The sequence below is a fragment of the Tinamus guttatus genome, unplaced genomic scaffold (assembly GCF_059628265.1).
Source record: "Tinamus guttatus ecotype Peru unplaced genomic scaffold, ASM5962826v1 Tinamus_guttatus_pri_ptg000334l, whole genome shotgun sequence".
In the NCBI taxonomy this organism is placed as follows: Eukaryota; Metazoa; Chordata; class Aves; order Tinamiformes; family Tinamidae; genus Tinamus; species Tinamus guttatus.
The window spans coordinates 307,001-323,245 of NW_028288868.1; the positions used below are offsets into that span (position 1 = coordinate 307,001).

Sequence of the window (16,245 nt, forward strand, 5' to 3'; positions counted from 1 at the left end):
TTGGATGCTTGGAGGAGGCTGAGAGACCCTAGGAGACCCCTTAGCCTCATCCCCTGTTCTTAAATGGCCTCAATCTCCCTCTTGCTGCTGGCTCCTCTCTGCTCCATGGGAGCGCGGTTGGGAGCAGGGACACTCCTTGTAGGTGCTACCGTGTCCCAGCTCTTCCTGGGATACCTGGACCTGTAGGTTGGCATGGGGGAGTCCAGTGGGGCTCCTCCATCCCTCGTGCTGCCTTGGGCTGCCACTGCTTCTCAGTGGCATTTTGCTAATATTTATATTGTTTTTCACCTGTAAATAAAGTTTTGTACGTGAATGTGGAACTCCTCGGTGCATTTTTTTTAATCATTGATGGCCAATTTTCTCCTTCTGGAAGTTTGCAGCATTGGGATCCGGAGGCAGTTGGGAGTCAAGGACAAAGCAGGGCCTGGGCAGTGCTGGGCTGGGAGCTGGCAGCATCCGGGGGCTGCCCGGGTCCAGGATTGGGATGGAGCATTTGGGGCATTGGGAAGGGCTCTATGAGCCACCTGCATCTGCTCAGAGATGGGTATGGACCTTGTGGAACACCTCAAGGTGGCTACGGGTGTCCCCTCTGCACTAGCATTGGTGTGACTATGGGTCCACCTGCCCCTTCGGGGATGGTTATTGGTTCCTCCTCACCCTTGGGGATGGAGATGGAACCTCTGACACCTTTAGGGATGGGAATGATCCCTCTGAATCTTTTGGGATGGATATGGACCCTCCAACACCTTTTGGGATGGGAATGGACCCTCCTGCACCTTTCAAGGTGGATACAGACCCTCTGCACCTGTATTGATGGGAACCAGTCCTGGCTTTTGGAGATAGTCAGCAGAAGGATGAAGGGCAATGGGCAGAATTTAAAAGATGGCAAATTCCGATGAATAAAAGAGGTTGGGGGGAAGCCCTTCAACCTGAGGACAGCTGAGTGTTGGGACAGAAGCACGGGAAATCTGCAGCTCTGCAGATATCTATGTTGTAGTGTTGACGACAAGTCAAACACAGGAGGAGAAGGGCTTTGGAACAGCGGTAGGTGGAAGACCCCCGAATAGCTCAAGGATGTCCCTGCAAGACCCAAGTCCCTTGTGATTCCCGGAGTCTTGGAACTGTGGAAGAAGCAAAGAACCCAGCTCTGCATGTGGGCCGAGCCTGAACATGGGTCCCCTTCCTTCATTGGGCAAATCGCCCGGAGCAAAGGACCCGGGGACAAAGGTTGGAGCCTGGCACTCCCTTAGACCTTGTGCAGCTCCAACACGTCTGGTGAGTGAATCCTCTCTCCTCAAAATCTGCTCTTAAAAGCAACTCTATCCCTTTCTCTTGCTCCCTTCCCTCCTTTGGAATCGTGTCCTGCTCCATGCAGGGTCCATCCACCTCCTTTGCTGCCTGTTCCCACTTTGTGGAGAAGAAGTTGGGTTGGCTGCCTCTTCCTGGTGGGAAATTCCTGAGTCTTTGTCCTGGAGAATAGCTGCCCCTTGGTCTCTGCTGCCCCTCTCCTCATTTTTCCTTTTCCCTGTGTCTTCTCCAGGTAGAGTCTCCGAGGAGATGCTGTTTCTCCTGAGCTTGGGTTGCCCCTGTCTCACCAGCCACCTGCGGATCTTCCTGTGCTGTTTTGTGGTCCTCCACGTTCTCCATGTGGGATCAGGTGGGAATGTCGCTGGTGCGGCACAAGGGTCTTGCCCAGCTGTGGCTGTCAGATTGGGGTCTCCATCATCAGGAATCTGGGGCGATCGGGGCAGGGAGGAGGTTGTGGGGAGGAGAAGTGTCCGTGGAGTTTCGCCCCATCTGGGCTTTCACTTTCATTTTTGCTCTCGCATGGATGACGTGGGGGTTGGGGCAGCTTCTCAGTCTTGTCCTTCAACAGCTTCTTGAGTTTTTTATGAGCATGATGAGGAGGAGGTGGAGAGCCCTATGCAGGATGATCCCAACTCCAGAGGGGTCAGGACAAGCTTTGCAGGGAACCTTATTCTCACCTGAGTCCTCCCCAACCTTCTCCAGTGTCTTTGTTTTTCCCTTCTGCGGGCACCCAAACACTCACCTCCAAATCATCATCCTTCAGCCCAAACCATTCATCCTACCTATGCAAAAATCAGTGTGTGTCTGCTTTTCCTGTGTCCTTCTCCACTCACAGCCCAGCTGAAGGCGGTGGGACCCGGCCGCCCTCTCGATGCCACCGTGGGGGAAGAGGTTGTGCTGCCCTGTCAGCTCTCCCCTGCCTTGAATGCTCAGACCATGACTGTCAGGTGGATCCGTCAGGACTTCTCTGAAACAGTGCACCTCTACCAGGGTGGAGAGGACCTATATTTGGAGCAGATGAGAGAATATCAAGGGAGGACGGAGTTGCCCCGTGATGGCCTCATCGGAGGAAGCCTGGACTTGATAATTACCAATGTGAGACCTTCTGATGATGGAGCGTATGTCTGCACTGTTCAAGGTGATGCTGGTTATGCAGAAGCTGAGGTGGAACTGGAGGTGTCGGGTATGTTGCTGTCTCAGTTTTCTCCTCCAGCCCAGCCGTGTTTCCGTGATATTAGTTCTGGACCAAACCAGCTAGCTTTGACTTCCCCACTCGAATGGGTATAAAATTGATTCCCCCACTGATGTGGATGGGAAATGTGTGTAAAGGTTGAAGCAGATTTCATACCTGGGAGCTGTCAGGAGTCCTCTTTGCTCAGTGTGGGTGGTTCTTGTTGGTTTCTTGCTCTGGGTGAGGGGATGCCTGGTCCTACAGTCTCTTCAGGACATGTTGGGTGGGGATGCACCTCAGAGAACCTATTAAATTTCTTCCTCTCTTGAAGGGATCCACTCAACACTCAACTCAGGATCCTCATTTTCTCCCCAGCCATAGGCTCTTCTCCAGTTTTCTCACTGGAGGGCTACCAGGATGGAGGAATCCGGGTGGCGTGTCGCTCGTCCGGCTGGTTCCCAGAGCCTGAGGTGCTGTGGAAGGATCCTCGTGGGCAGCATTTGGCCTCAGTGTCTCAGCGACATTCCCGTGATGAGAAGGGCCTCTTTGGAATAGAGCACAGCCTCACCGTGAGAGGGGAGGTAGATGGGAGCTTGTCCTGCGTGGTGAGGAACAGTCGCCTTGGTCAAGAGGAGTCATCATCTCTGCATATATCGGGTCGGTTCCCCATTGGGGATGTGGAGAACCTCCCATTAGGAGGGAACGAGGATCCTAGGAGGAAAATGAGAGCAGATGAGTAGTGATGTCTCCTTCTTCCTTAGCTCCCTTCTTCCATGATGCCCATCCCTGGAAGGTGGCTCTGGCACTGATGCTGGTGACTCTCTTAATCCTGATACTTGGTTTAAGTGTCTACGCTGTTCACCTGTTCAAGGAGAAAGGTAAAATGTGGCGCAAGGGTGGAACACGGTAAAATGGAAACAAACAAACAAAACAGGATCAAGAGAGGATCCATCCAGATGTAAAGGGATATTTTTCGGAGGGGTGAATGGAGGAGGGATGGGACCAAGATTGTCCTGGCAAACATGGGTCCTCTACTAATCTTCTCTCTTTTTTGCTTTTCTTTTCAGGGAAACAGTCCCGAGATCTGAGTGAGTCTTTGTCATTTTCACTTTTGGAACCTTTCCACAATGTTGTGACTTTGGCATGGATCCTGATTTGATCCAAAAAAAATGATTTGCGTTGGAACAAGCTCGCAATGAGTCTGAGGAAGCTCAGGCTGAGCCAGGGTGTTGTCAGTGTGCCCAGGATGGGGTGCAGAAGCCAGGGAGCAGGACTAGCCTCTTTCGGAGTTGGGAAGGGGAAAGGAAAGTCCCTTTCTGACAGGCTTGTGCTTTTGTTTTGCCTTTCAGAGGGAAAAAAACAGAGTTGGGCAAGTGTTTTTCCCCTTTTCCCCTTTAAGATTGCTCTTCAAATGGATGTCCTTCAGATGGACACCAGCTTCTTGACTTTTGTTCTTGTCTGGGAAAAGGACGTGGTTAAATCCAGCTCATGCTGAGCCGGTGTGTTGTCCACGTGCCCAGGATGGGGATGCAGCAGACTGGCACTCTCTGGAAGTGCCAGCAGTATCTGGGCATTGCCCCTTCCCTGGGAATGAGGAAGAGAAGCCAACTGCGCATATAGAGTCATCCCCAATGATGCTTTCTCCTGCGGTTGCATCTTGGCGATGGGAGGCTCCTCTGCTCATGACTTCTTTTTCTTTCACTTTTCAGAGGCAAAGACTGCAGAGCTGGGTGAGTCTCTATTTCCTGTTTTCACTTATAAACCCTCTGCCAAAAGCTGATCTCTTCAGCCCCAAGGTGGCTTTTCCTGACTGCGGTCCCAGGTTGAGGCCTTTCAAAGCGAGGTCTCAGATCTCCAGAGAGCCCCCAAACACTGTCCTGAGAGAGGAGGATCTCAGGGGTGTCTGGAAAGGCCTTGAGCCCTTGCCCAGCACTGGAAGCTCTGCCTTGTCCCTCTCCAAAAAAGCAGTGACTGGTCTGGGGACACCCTAGTGAGATGTGTGGGGTGAGAACAGGACTGGACCCTCTTCCCTGCCCATGTCCTCAGTGTGGCCCCGTGTGGGGACAAGCATGGTGTTATAACCGGCTCTCATCTTTCCTTGCAGCGTGGAGAAGAATCATTTTCCCTGTAAACACAGGTAAAGACAGTTTGTCCTTTTATCCTTCCTCAGTCCTTTCCTTCTATGGAAAGTCCTCTTCATTTTTTTTCTGTGTTTCTATTGGGTAGATGGGCCTGGACATTTCTGGACCGTCCGTGTCCTCAACAGACAGTCCATGACTTGTATCTTAGGGCATGAACCTGAGAGCACCAGGCCTTGTTCCTCCTTGGTGGAGGGAGCTGTCGTGTCCCACCTTAATGAAAGTGGAGAACCAAAGAGTTCTTCAAGCCAAAGAGGTCTTCACCCAAACTGTTCCTATCCCAGAGACCTGTCCCAACACTCTGCTTGTTCTTGTGCCTGCAGAGGAGGTTTTCCTGGATCCAAACACAGCTCATCCACAGCTCGTGCTATCCCAGGACTGCAGAAGTGTGAGATGGGGAGAGAATCAGCAGAAGCTTCCATACAGATACGAGAGATTCCAACATTTGTGCTGTGTGCTGGGCCGGGAGGGGTTCTCTGTCGGGAAACACTGCTGGGAGGTGGAGGGAGAGGTGGGCAATGAGACGTACTGGGCCATTGGGGTGGCCAAAGAGGCCTTGAAGAGGAAGGCAATGACCTATCCCTCCCCTAAGGAAGGCATCTGGGCTGTTAAGCAACAGAGGGGAAATTTTGAGGCTCTCACAGATCCTTGCACCCCGTTGTCCTTGTCTCCAGTTCCCAAGAGGATCTGGGTAGTTCTGGACTGCACATTAAAGCAGGTGACATTTGTCAATGCCGATAACGGGACTGAGATGTTCACATTCAGGTCAATCTTCTTCATGAGGGCAAACATCTACCCTTGGTTTTGGGTGGAAAAAGGAGAAGTCCATGTGTGCCCCAAGGCCAGCACCTTCCCAACATCCTCACCCCATCCCACCTCCTCTCCAGCCTCCGAGGCCTCCTGCCCTTCTCCAGACACCCTTCATACTCCTCTCCTTGGTGATGCAGGAGAAGAGACTCAGGTCAGCTCTGCCCCAACACAGGGACCGGATGGTGACTGAGGGCAAAGAGGCTCCATGGAGGCTCCAGTCCCAATCCTGGAGTCGGGATGGAGGTTTGGATGCTTGGAGGAGGCTGAGAGACCCTAGGAGACCCCTTAGCCTCATCCCCTGTTCTTAAATGGCCTCAATCTCCCTCTTGCTGCTGGCTCCTCTCTGCTCCATGGGAGCGCGGTTGGGATCAGGGACACTCCTTGTAGGTGCTACCGTGTCCCGGCTCTTCCTGGAATACCTGGACCTGTAGGTTGGCGTGGGGGAGTCCAGTGGGGCTCCTCCATCCCTCGTGCTGCCTTGGGCTGACACCGCTTCTCAGTGGCATTTTGCTAATATTTATATTGTTTTTCACCTGTAAATAAAGTTTTGTACGTGAATGCGGAACTCCTCGGTGCATTTTTTTTAATCATTGATGGCAAATTTTCTCCTTCTGGAAGTTTGCAGCATTGGGATCCGGAGGCAGTTGGGAGTCAAGGACAAACCAGGGCCTGGGCAGTGCTGGGCTGGGAGCTGGCAGCATCCGGGGGCTGCCCGGGTCCAGGATTGGGATGGAGCATTTGGGGCATTGGGAAGGGCTCTATGAGCCACCTGCATCTGCTCAGAGATGGGTATGGACCTTGTGGAACATCTCAAGGTGGCTACGGGTATCCCCTCTGCACTAGCATTGGTGTGACTATGGGTCCACCTGCCCCTTCGGGGATGGTTGTTGGTTCCTCCTCACCCTTGGGGATGGAGATGGAACCTCTGACACCTTTAGGGTTGGGAATGATCCCTCTGAATCTTTTGGGATGGATATGGACCCTCCAACACCTTTTGGGATGGGAATGGACCCTCCTGCACCTTTCGAGGTGGATACAGACCCTCTGCACCTGTATTGATGGGAACCAGTCCTGGCTTTTGGAGATAGTCAGCAGAAGGATGAAGGGCAATGGGCAGAATTTAAAAGATGGCAAATCCGATAAATAAAAGAGGTTGGGGGGAAGCCCTTCAACCTGAGGACAGCTGAGTGTTGGGACAGAAGCACGGGAAATCTGCAGCTCTGCAGATATCTATGTTGTAGTGATGACGACAAGTCAAACACAGGAGGGGAAGGGCTTTGGAACAGCGGTAGGTGGAAGACCCCCGAATAGCTCAAGGATGTCCCTGCAAGACACGAGTCCCTTGTGATTCCCGGAGTCTTGGAACTGTGGAAGAAGCAAAGAACCCAGCTCTGCATGTGGGCCGAGCCTGAACATGGGTCCCCTTCCTTCATTGGGCAAATCGCCCGGAGCAAAGGACCCGGGAACAAAGGTTGGAGCCTGGCACTCCCTTAGACCTTGTGCAGCTCCAACACGTCCGGTGAGTGAATCCTCTCTCCTCAAAATCTGCTCTTAAAAGCAACTCTATCCCTTTCTCTTGCTCCCTTCCCTCCTTTGGAATCGTGTCCTGCTCCATGCAGGGTCTATCCAACCTCCTTTGCTGCCTGTTCCCACTTTGTGGAGAAGAAGTTGGGTTGGCTGCTTCATCCTGGTGGGAAATTCCTGAGTCTTTGTCCTGGAGAAGAGCTGCCCCTTGGTCTCCGCTGCCCCTCTCCTCATTTTTCCTTTTCCCTGTGTCCTCTCCAGGTAGACTCTCCGAGGAAATGCTGTTTCTCCTGAGCTTGGGTTGCCCCTGTCTCACCAGCCACCTGCGGATCTTCCTGTGCTGTTTTGTGGTTCTCCACGTGGGATCAGGTGGGAATGTCGCTGGTTCTTGCGGGGTTCACAAGGGTCTTGCCCAGCTGTGGCTGTCAGATTGGGGTCTCCATGATCAGGAATCTGGGGCGATCAGGGAGGGAGGAGGTTGTGGGGAGGAGAAGTGTCCGTGGAATTTGTCCCCATCTGGGCTTTCACTTTCCCCTTTGCTCTCGCATGGAGGACGTGGGGGCTGGGGTAGCTTCTCAGTCTTGTCCTTCAAGACATTATTAAGCTGTTTATGAGCATGATAAGCAGGAGGTGGAGAGCCCTATGTAGGCTGATCCCAACTCCAGAGGGGATGGGATGATCTTTGCAGGAAACCTCATTCTCACCTGGGTCCTTCCAGAGTATCTCCGGTGTCTTTGCTTTTCTCTTCTGAGGACACCCAAACACCCACCCCAAACTCTTCACCCTTCTGCCCAAAAGCTTCATCCTACCTGTACAAAAGCTCCTTGTCTCTCTCAGTGTCCTTCATGTCCTTCTCCACTCACAGCCCAGCTGAAGGTGGTGGGACCAGGCCGCCCTCTCAGTGCCACTGTGGGGCAGGCGGTTGTGCTGCCCTGTCAGCTCTTGCCCAGCTTGAATGCTCAGACCATGACTGTCAGGTGGATCCGTCATCATGTCTCTCAAACGGTGCATCTCTACCGGGATGGAGAAGAGCTGTATTTTGAGCAGATGGAAGAATATCAAGGGAGGACAAAGTTGTCCTATGATGGCCTCATCAAAGGAAGCCTGGACTTGAAAATTGCCAATGTGAGACCTTCTGATGATGGAGCGTATGTCTGCACTGTTCAAGATGATGAGAGTTATGCAGAAATGGTGGTGGAACTGGAGGTTTCAGGTGTGTTACTGGCTCAGGTCTTACCCAGAGTTTAGCTACATTTCCTTGATGTTAGTTCTGGACCATGATAACTAAGTTCAGCTTCCCACTCAAATGGATGTAAAAGTGATTGTCCCATCAATGTGGATGGGAAGTGTGTGAGAACTGAAGCAGACTTTGTGCCTGTAGTGGTCAGGAAACCAATTTGATCAATGTGGGTGGTTCTTGTGCGCTTCATGCTTTGTGTGAGGGGATGCCTGGTCCTGCAGCCTCTTCAGGACACGTTGGGTGGGGATGCACCTCAGAGAACCTATTAAAGTTCTTCCTCTCTTGAAGGGATCCACTCAACACTCAACTCAGGATCATCATTTTCTCCCCAGCCATAGGCTCCTCTCCCCTTGTCTCACTGGAGGGCTACCAGGATGGAGGAATCCATGTGGTGTGTCGCTCGTCTGGCTGGTTCCCAGAGCCTGAGGTGCTGTGGAAGGATCCCCGTGGACAGCATTTGGCCTCGGTGTCTCAGCGACATTCCCGTGATGAGAAGGGCCTCTTTGGGATAGAGCACAGCATCACCGTGAGAGGGGAGGTAGATGGGACCTTGTCCTGCGTGGTGAGGAACAGTCGCCTTGGCCAAGAGGAGTCGTCATCTCTGCATATATCAGGTCGGTTCCCCATTGGGGATGTGGAGAACCTCCCATTAGGAGGGAACGAGGGTCCTAGGAGGAGAGTGAGAGCAGATGAGTAGTGATGTCTCCTTCTTCCTTAGCTCCCTTCTTCCATGATGCCCATCCCTGGAAGGTGGCTCTGGCACTGATGCTGGTGACTCTCTTAATCCTGATACTTGGTTTAAGTGTCTACGCTGTTCACCTGTTCAAGAAGAAAGGTAAAATATGGGGCAAAGGAGGAACGGGGCAAAAAGATGTGGTGAGGGAAGAACCATCCAGATAGAAAGGGATGTTGTTTAGAGGAGTGAAGAGCAGAGGGCAGAGTTCTGGCAAAGGGGGGTCCTCTGTTAATGTCCTCTCCCTTTTTCTTTTCCTTTTAGAGAAACGGTACAGAAACTGTCTGGGTGAGTCTTCCCATTTCCACTGCTGAATCCTTTCTGCAATGTTGTGTTCTTGGCATGGACACGGTTTGATAAAAAAAAAAAAAAAAAGGGTTGGAAGAAGCTCTCATTGAGCCGGAGGTTGTTGATCCCATGAGTGCTGGGATGAAGCAGCCTGGGAGCAATGGGAGTGTCTGTGCATGAGCTGTTCCATGGATATGGGAGAGGAAGAGAAAAAGGGTGGCTAGAACCAGGAAGCAGGAAACGAATGTCTCTTTCTGATGATCTTCTGCTTTTCTTTTGCCTTTCAGAGGAAAAAACAAAGGAACTGGGTGAGTCTGTCTTCTCCTTTCCCCTCCTGAAGTCATGTACGAAGGGATGTCCTTGGGATGGACACCAGGCTCTTGGGTTTGGTTCTTGTCCGGTAAAAGGACAAGGTTAAAACAAGCTCTCAGCCTTGATCACACCGAGTCGTTGCACTGTCCTTGTCCTCAGCATGGGGATGCAGAAGTTTGGGATGAGGACCTGCCTCACAGGTGTGTGGGCATTGCTGGTTGCCTGGATATGGGGAAAAAGAGGTGGTAGAAGACAAGGAGCAGGACCTGCCCCTTCCAGGATGGGGGACAGGGGGGACCCCTTCTGATGGAATCTTCATTTTGTTTTGCTTTTCAGGAGAAAAAGAGAAGGAGCTGGGTGAGTTTTTCTTTCTCTTTGCCTTCTAAAGGTGTTCTACAAAAGGATGTCCTTAGGACAGACACCAGCTTCTTGGGTTTGGCTCTTGCCTGGGAAAAGGACTGAGTCTAATCAAGCCCAGGTTGAGTCAGTGCATGGTCCATGTCCCCAGGATCGGGATGCTGCAGGTTGGCACCCATAGGGACCCCGGGCAGTGTCAGGGCATTGTCACTTCCCTGGGAATGGGGGAGCGGAGCCAACTCCTCTGGGGATCAGAGCCATCCCCAGTGATGCCTTCTCCTGCGATTGTATCTTGGGAATGGGGAGCTTCTCTATTCATGACCCTTCCATTTCTTTTTCTTTTCAGAGGCAAAGACAGGGGAGCTGGGTGAGTTTCTTTTTCTCGGTTCCACTTCTATAACCCCTGCAAGAAACAGATCTCTCCTGTCTCGAGGTAGCTTTTCCTGACTGCCATCCCAGGTTGAGGCCTTTGAGGGCAAGGGCTCAAACCTCTGTCCTGACTTAGGAGGATCTCAGGGGTTTCTGGAAAGTCCTTGAGCCCTTGCTTGGTTCTGGGTGCTCTGCCCTGCCCCTCTCCACCAATGCAGTGGCTGGTGTGGGGAAACCCCAGTGAGATGTGCAGGGAAATGAGACTATCTTGGGGTGCCCAGAACAAGACTGGACCCTCTCCCCTGTCTGTGTCCTCATTGTGGCCCTGTATGAGGAAAGGGGCTGTGTTTTAACTGACTCTCATCTTTCCTTGCAGAGTGGAGAAGAAGCATTTTGCCTATAGAAAAAGGTAAAGACATTTAGTGCTTTTGTCCTCTCACGGTCCTTTCCTCCTAGGGAAAATCCTCTTCTCTTTTCCCGTGTGTGCAGAGGGGCCATTGGCCTGGACATTTCTGGGCTATCGCTGTCCTCAACAGACAGTCCGTGACTGGACAGGACTTGTACCTTAGAGCCTGAACTTGAGGGCATGTGGCCTTGTTCCTCCTTGGTGGAGGGAGCTGTCATGTCCCATCTCAGTGAGGGTGGAGAACCAAAGAGCTCTTCAAGCCCAAGAGGTCCTCACCCAAATTGTTCCTGTCTCAAAGACCTGCCCCATCTTTCTGCCTGTTCTTGTGCCTGCAGAGGAGGTTTTCCTGGATCCAGACACAGCTCATCCACAGCTCGTGCTGTCCCAGGATTGCAGAAGTGTGAGATGGGGAGAGACTGGGCAAGACCTCCCAAACAATCCGAAGAGAATTGAACGCTTGTCCTGTGTGCTGGGCCAGGAGGGGTTCACTGAGGGGAGACATTGCTGGGAGGTGGAAGGGGAGGTGGGTGAAGAGCCACGCTGGGCAGTGGGGGTGGCCAGTGCTTTCTTGAAGAGGAAGGCTGAGATCTCTCCCAGCCCTGAGGAATGGATCTGGGCTGTGCAGCAACAGAAGGGAAAGTTCGAGGCTCTCACAGAGCCTCGCACCCCCTTATTTTTGTCCCCAGTACCCAAGAGGATCTGGGTAGCTCTGGACTGTTCAGCAAAGCAGGTGACGTTTCTCAATGCCGATAATGGGGCTGAGATCTTCACATTCAGGGCAACCTCATTCACGTGGAAGAAGATGTACCCTTGGTTTTGGGTGGAAAAAGGAGAAGTTCGTGTGTGCCCCAAGGCCAGCACCTTCCCAACGTCCTCACCCCATCTCACCTCCCCTCCAGATTCCGAGGCCTCCTGCCCTTCTCCAGACACCCCTCTCACTCCTCTCCTTGGTGCTGCAGGAGAAGGGACTCAAGTCAGCTCAGTCCCAACACAGGGAGCAGCCAGTGGCTGAGGGGCAAAGAGGCTCCATGGAGGCTCCAGTCCCAATCCTGGAGCTGGGATGGAGGTTTGGATGCTTGGAGGAGGCTGAGAGACCCTAGGGGACCCCCCAGCCTCATCCCCTCTTCTTAAATGGCCTCAATCTCCCTCTTCCTGCTGGCTCCTCTCTGCTCCATGGGAGCGCGGACACTCCTTGTAGGTGCTACCGTGTCCCGGCTCTTCCTGGGATACCTGGACCTGTAGGTTGGCATGGGGGAGTCCAATGGGCCTCCTCCATCCCTCGTGCTGCGTCAGGTTGTGGCGTTTTCCTTAAGTAAAATCTTTTTTACTGCTAAATAAAGTTTTTTACATGAATGTGGAGTTTTCCCGTGGAGCTCCGATCCTGCGGTCCACACCGGGCACGGATACGGCTTCTCGCCCGTGTGCATCCTTCAGTGCGCGATGAGGTCCGAGCTCTGGCCGAAGCCCTTGCCGCACTCGTGACACTTGTAGGGCTTGTCCCCCACTTGAAGCCGCTGGTGCCGGATGAGGCTGGAGCAGTTGCTGAAGGATTTGCGGCACTGGGAGCACTGGAAGGGCCTCTCACCCGTGTGGAAGCGCTGGTGGGCGACGAGGTCCCCGCTCTGTCCGAAGCTCTTGCTGCACTCGGAGCATCCGTAGGGTTTAAGGCCCGTGTGCAGCCGCTCGTGCCGGAAAAGCGTGGATCTCCTGCGGAAGAACTTCTTGCATTGGGAGCGGTGAAAGGGCTTCTCGCCCGTGTGCGTGCGCTGGAAGCGTTTCCCGCATTCGGGACACGGGTAGACCTGTTCTCCCGCGTGCGCCTTCTTGTGCACAAGGAGCCGGGATTCATGGATGAAGCTTTTCCCACACTGCGGGCATTGGAAAGGTTTCTCGCCCACGTGAATCCTCTTGTGCCAGATGAGCAGGGACCGGTCCGGGAAGCACTTGTGACACTTGGGGCACTCGTAGAGCTTCTGTCCCGCGTGTGTTTTCTGGTGCACGATGAGGTTGGAGCTCTGCCGAAAGCACTTGCCGCACTTGTCACACTTGTAGGGCTTGTCCCCGGTGTGGATTCACTGATGCACGATCAGGTTGGAGCTCTGGCCAAAATTTCTCCCGCATTCCTTGCACGGGAATCTCTTCTCCTTGCCGAGGGTTCGACCTTTGGATTCCTTGAGGCCTCGGTCTCATGGGACGAGCCAATCCATGTCCTTCCCCATGCCATTTCCTATGCTCGTGGCTTCCCATTGGCTCCTTTCCCCCTTTGCCGGCACCAGGCCGGGCCCTTTGCCTTCCTCAGCATCATCCTGGGCAAATTCTGGGTTTAAAAATGAGAGAAATGGCTTATTTCTGCAAGGGAAACCACGTCACGCTGCGCGGAGCCGCATCCACGACTCCGTACTCAGTACAGGACACCCGAGGGAGGATGGAGCTGGGACGCAAGGGGCTCCTTATCCATGACGGGGTCTCCTGCAGCCTCCCCGTGTCCCTTGCCCGGGGCACCGGGAGCTCTTCCGTCCGCTCCATGGGGCTGCTCCGGGACGGGAAGCTCCGTGGCTGGAAGGGGCAGGGATGGTTGTGAGCAGGAGATGGGCACAGAGGGACAGAACTGCCCCCGGTGCAACCCCCCCAGTGCAACCCCCGGTGCAACCCCGGTGCAACTGCTGGTGCAACCCCTGGTGCAACCACCAGTGCAGCCCCCCAGTGCAACCCTCTTGGTGCAATCCCTGGTGCAACCACCAGTGCAGCCCCCAGTGCAACCCCCGGTGCAACCACCAGTGCAGCCCCCCAGTGCAACCCTCTCGGTGCAACTGCTGGTGCAACTCCCGGTGCAACCCCTGGTGCAACCACCAGTGCAACCCCGGTGCAACTGCTGGTGCAACCCTGCTGCAACCACCAGTGCAGCCCCCAGTGCAACCCCCACTGTAGCCCCCAGTTCAACCCTCTTGGTGCAACCCCTGGTGCAACTGCTGGTGCAACCGCCTCAGTGCAACCCCGGTACAACTGCTGGTGCAACCCTGATGCAACCCCCGGTGCAACCACCAGTACAGCCCCCAGTGCAACCCCCGGTGCAACCACCAGTGTAGCCCCCGGTGCAACCCTCTTGGTGCAACCCCTGGTGCAACTGCCAGTGCAATCCCTGGTACAACTGCTGGTGCAACCCCCGGTGCCACTGCTGGTGCAACCACCAGTGTAGCCCCCGGTGCAATCGCCGGTGCAACCGCCTGTGCAATCTCCGGTGCAACCGCCGGTGCAACCGCCTGTGCAATTCGCTGTGCAACCCCCGGTGCAACCCTCCGTGCAGTCCCACCGGTACCTGCACCCGCAGCCACGGAGCAAGAACCGGTCGTGATTCCGCTCCGGCCGCTTCCCGGCACGGCCTCTCCGTGCTGCTCCCGCCCCTTCCTGCGCCCCGGTCCGGCCCGGATCGGCTGCCCGGGTCGCCCTGTGTCCGCCCGCTCCCGGTCCCGCTATGGTCCCCAGGAAGGAGCCACACGGAGCAAACCGGGAAGGCTCCCGAGGAGCCGGGAAGGCCCTGCCGGGAGCTGCGGGATTTTTCCAACCGGGAGCTGGGATGAGCCACATTGGCTGAGTGCGGCTTGCAAGGGCCGGATCCTCTTGGAGCTCACGCTGAAGCGCTTCCCACATTGGGAGCAGTCGTAGGGATTCTCCCCGGTGTGGACCGCAGGATCGGAGCTCCACAGGAAGCCTCCACATTCATGTAAAAAACTTTATTTAGCAGTAAAAAGCTTTTCACTTAAGCAAAACACCACAACCCGACACAGCACGAGGATGGAGGAGCCCCATTGGACTCCCCCATGCCAACCTGCAGGTCCAGGTATCCCAGGAAGAGCCGGGACACGGTAGCACCTACAAGGAGTGTCCCTGCTCCCATGGAGCAGAGAGGAGCCAGCAGGAAGAGGGAGATTGAGGCCATTTAAGAAGAGAGGATGAGGCTAAGGGGTCTCCTAGGGTCTCTCAGCCTCCTCCAAGCATCCAAACCCACATCCTGACTCCAGGATTGGACTGGAGCCTCCATGGAGCCTCTTTGCCCCTCAGCCACTGTCCGCTCCCTGCGTTGGGACTGAGCTGACTTGAGTCCCTTCTCCTGCAGCACCAAGGAGAGGAGCGAGAGGGGTGTCTGGAGAAGGGCAGGAGGCCTTGGAGGCTGGAGGGGAGGTGGGATGGGGTGAGGGCATGGAAAGGGTGCTGGCCTTGGGGCACACATGAACTTCTCCTTTTTCCACCCAAAACCAAGGGTAGATATTCCCCCATGTGAATGAGATTGACCCAAATGTGTAGATCTCAGCCCCGTTATCGGCATTGACAAATGTCACCTGCCTTTCTGTGCAGTCCAGAACTACCCAGATCCTCTTGGGAACTGGAGACAAGGACAAGGGGATGCGAGAGGCTGTGAGAGCCTCGAACTTTCCCTTCTGTTGCTGCACAGCCCAGATCATTTCTAAAGGACTGGGAGAGACCAATCTCTTCCTCCACAAAGACTCAGCGGCCACCCCCACGGCCCAGTGTGTCTCATCACCCACCTCCCCCTCCACTGCCCAGCAGTGTCTCCCCTCACTGAATCCCTCCTGGCCCAGCACACAGCACAGTCGTTCGAATCTCTTGTAGCTGTATGGAAGGTGCTGCTGTGTTTTGGTCCATCTCACACTTCTGCAGTCCTGGGACAGTACGAGCTGTGGATGAGCTGTGTCTGGATCCAGGAAAACCTCCTCTGCAGGCACAAGAACAAGCAGAGTGTTGGCACGGGTCTTTGGGATAGTAACAGTTTGGGTGAAGACCTCTTTGGCTTGAAGAACAATTTGGTTCTCCACTTTCATTAAGGTGGGACACGACAGCTCCCTCCACCAAGGAGGAACAAGGCCTGGTGCTGTCAGGTTCGTGCTCTAAGATACAAGTCATGGACTGTCTATTGAGGACAGGGACGGTCCAGAAATGTCCAGGCCCATCTACCCAATAGAAACACAGAAAAAAAATGAAGAGGACTTTCCATAGAAGGAAAGGACTGAGGAAGGATAAAAGGACAAACTGTCTTTACCTGTGTTTACAGGGAAAATGATTCTTCTCCACGCTGCAAGGAAAGATGAGAGCCGGTTATAACACCATGCTTGTCCCCACATGGGGCCACACTGAGGACATGGGCAGGGAAGAGAGTCCAGTCCTGTTCTCACCCCACACATCTCACTAGGGTGTCCCCAGACCAGTCACTGCTTTTTTGGAGAGGGACAAGGCAGAGCTTCCAGTGCTGGGCAAGGGCTTTCCAGACACCCCTGAGATCCTCCTCTCCCAGGACAGTGTTTGGGGGCTCTCTGGAGATCTGAGACCTCGCTTTGAAAGGCCTCAACCTGGGACCGCAGTCAGGAAAAGCCACCTTGGGGCTGAAGAGATCAGCTTTTTGCAGAGGGTTTATAAGTGAAATCAGGAAATAGAGACTCACCCAGCTCTGAAGCCTTTGCCTCTGAAAAGTGAAAGAAAAAGAAGTCATGAGCAGAGGAGCCTCCCATCGCCAAGATGCAACCGCAGGAGAAGGCATCACTGGGGATGACTCTACGCCCGGAGTTGGTTTCTCTT

The 16,245-nt window shown here is 54.1% G+C and overlaps 4 protein-coding genes across 4 annotated transcripts in view; 2 read left to right on the forward strand and 2 right to left on the reverse strand.

Moving 5' to 3' along the window:
- The first annotated feature begins 540 nt into the window (after positions 1-540).
- On the forward strand, positions 541-5,617 carry LOC104580535 (butyrophilin subfamily 1 member A1-like). Its single transcript, XM_088529646.1, has 9 exons — positions 541-544; positions 1,541-1,657; positions 2,144-2,491; positions 2,855-3,136; positions 3,241-3,357; positions 3,547-3,567; positions 4,189-4,209; positions 4,584-4,616; positions 4,941-5,617. Exons 1-9 carry the CDS (start codon positions 541-543, stop codon positions 5,615-5,617), a joined length of 1,620 nt encoding a protein of 539 aa, XP_088385772.1.
- Positions 5,618-7,926: 2,309 nt separating this feature from the next.
- LOC148593780 (butyrophilin subfamily 3 member A3-like) lies at positions 7,927-11,668 on the forward strand. Its single transcript, XM_088529647.1, has 6 exons — positions 7,927-8,164; positions 8,524-8,805; positions 8,910-9,026; positions 9,500-9,520; positions 10,627-10,659; positions 10,992-11,668. Exons 1-6 carry the CDS (start codon positions 7,999-8,001, stop codon positions 11,666-11,668), a joined length of 1,296 nt encoding a protein of 431 aa, XP_088385773.1. The 5' UTR covers positions 7,927-7,998.
- Positions 11,669-11,945: 277 nt separating this feature from the next.
- LOC104564609 (uncharacterized) overlaps positions 11,946-16,245 on the reverse strand; it is a 35,957-nt gene continuing 31,657 nt past the window's right edge. The window contains 1 exon segment of the mRNA XM_088529648.1: positions 11,946-12,792. Within this exon segment, the coding sequence (XP_088385774.1) occupies positions 11,946-12,792 (847 nt within the window).
- Positions 14,712-15,794, reverse strand: LOC148593781 (butyrophilin subfamily 1 member A1-like). Its single transcript, XM_088529620.1, has 2 exons — positions 15,713-15,794; positions 14,712-15,388 (listed from the first exon to the last, which is right to left on the reverse strand). The coding sequence occupies exons 1-2, from the start codon at positions 15,792-15,794 to the stop codon at positions 14,712-14,714; spliced, it is 759 nt and encodes a 252-aa protein (XP_088385746.1).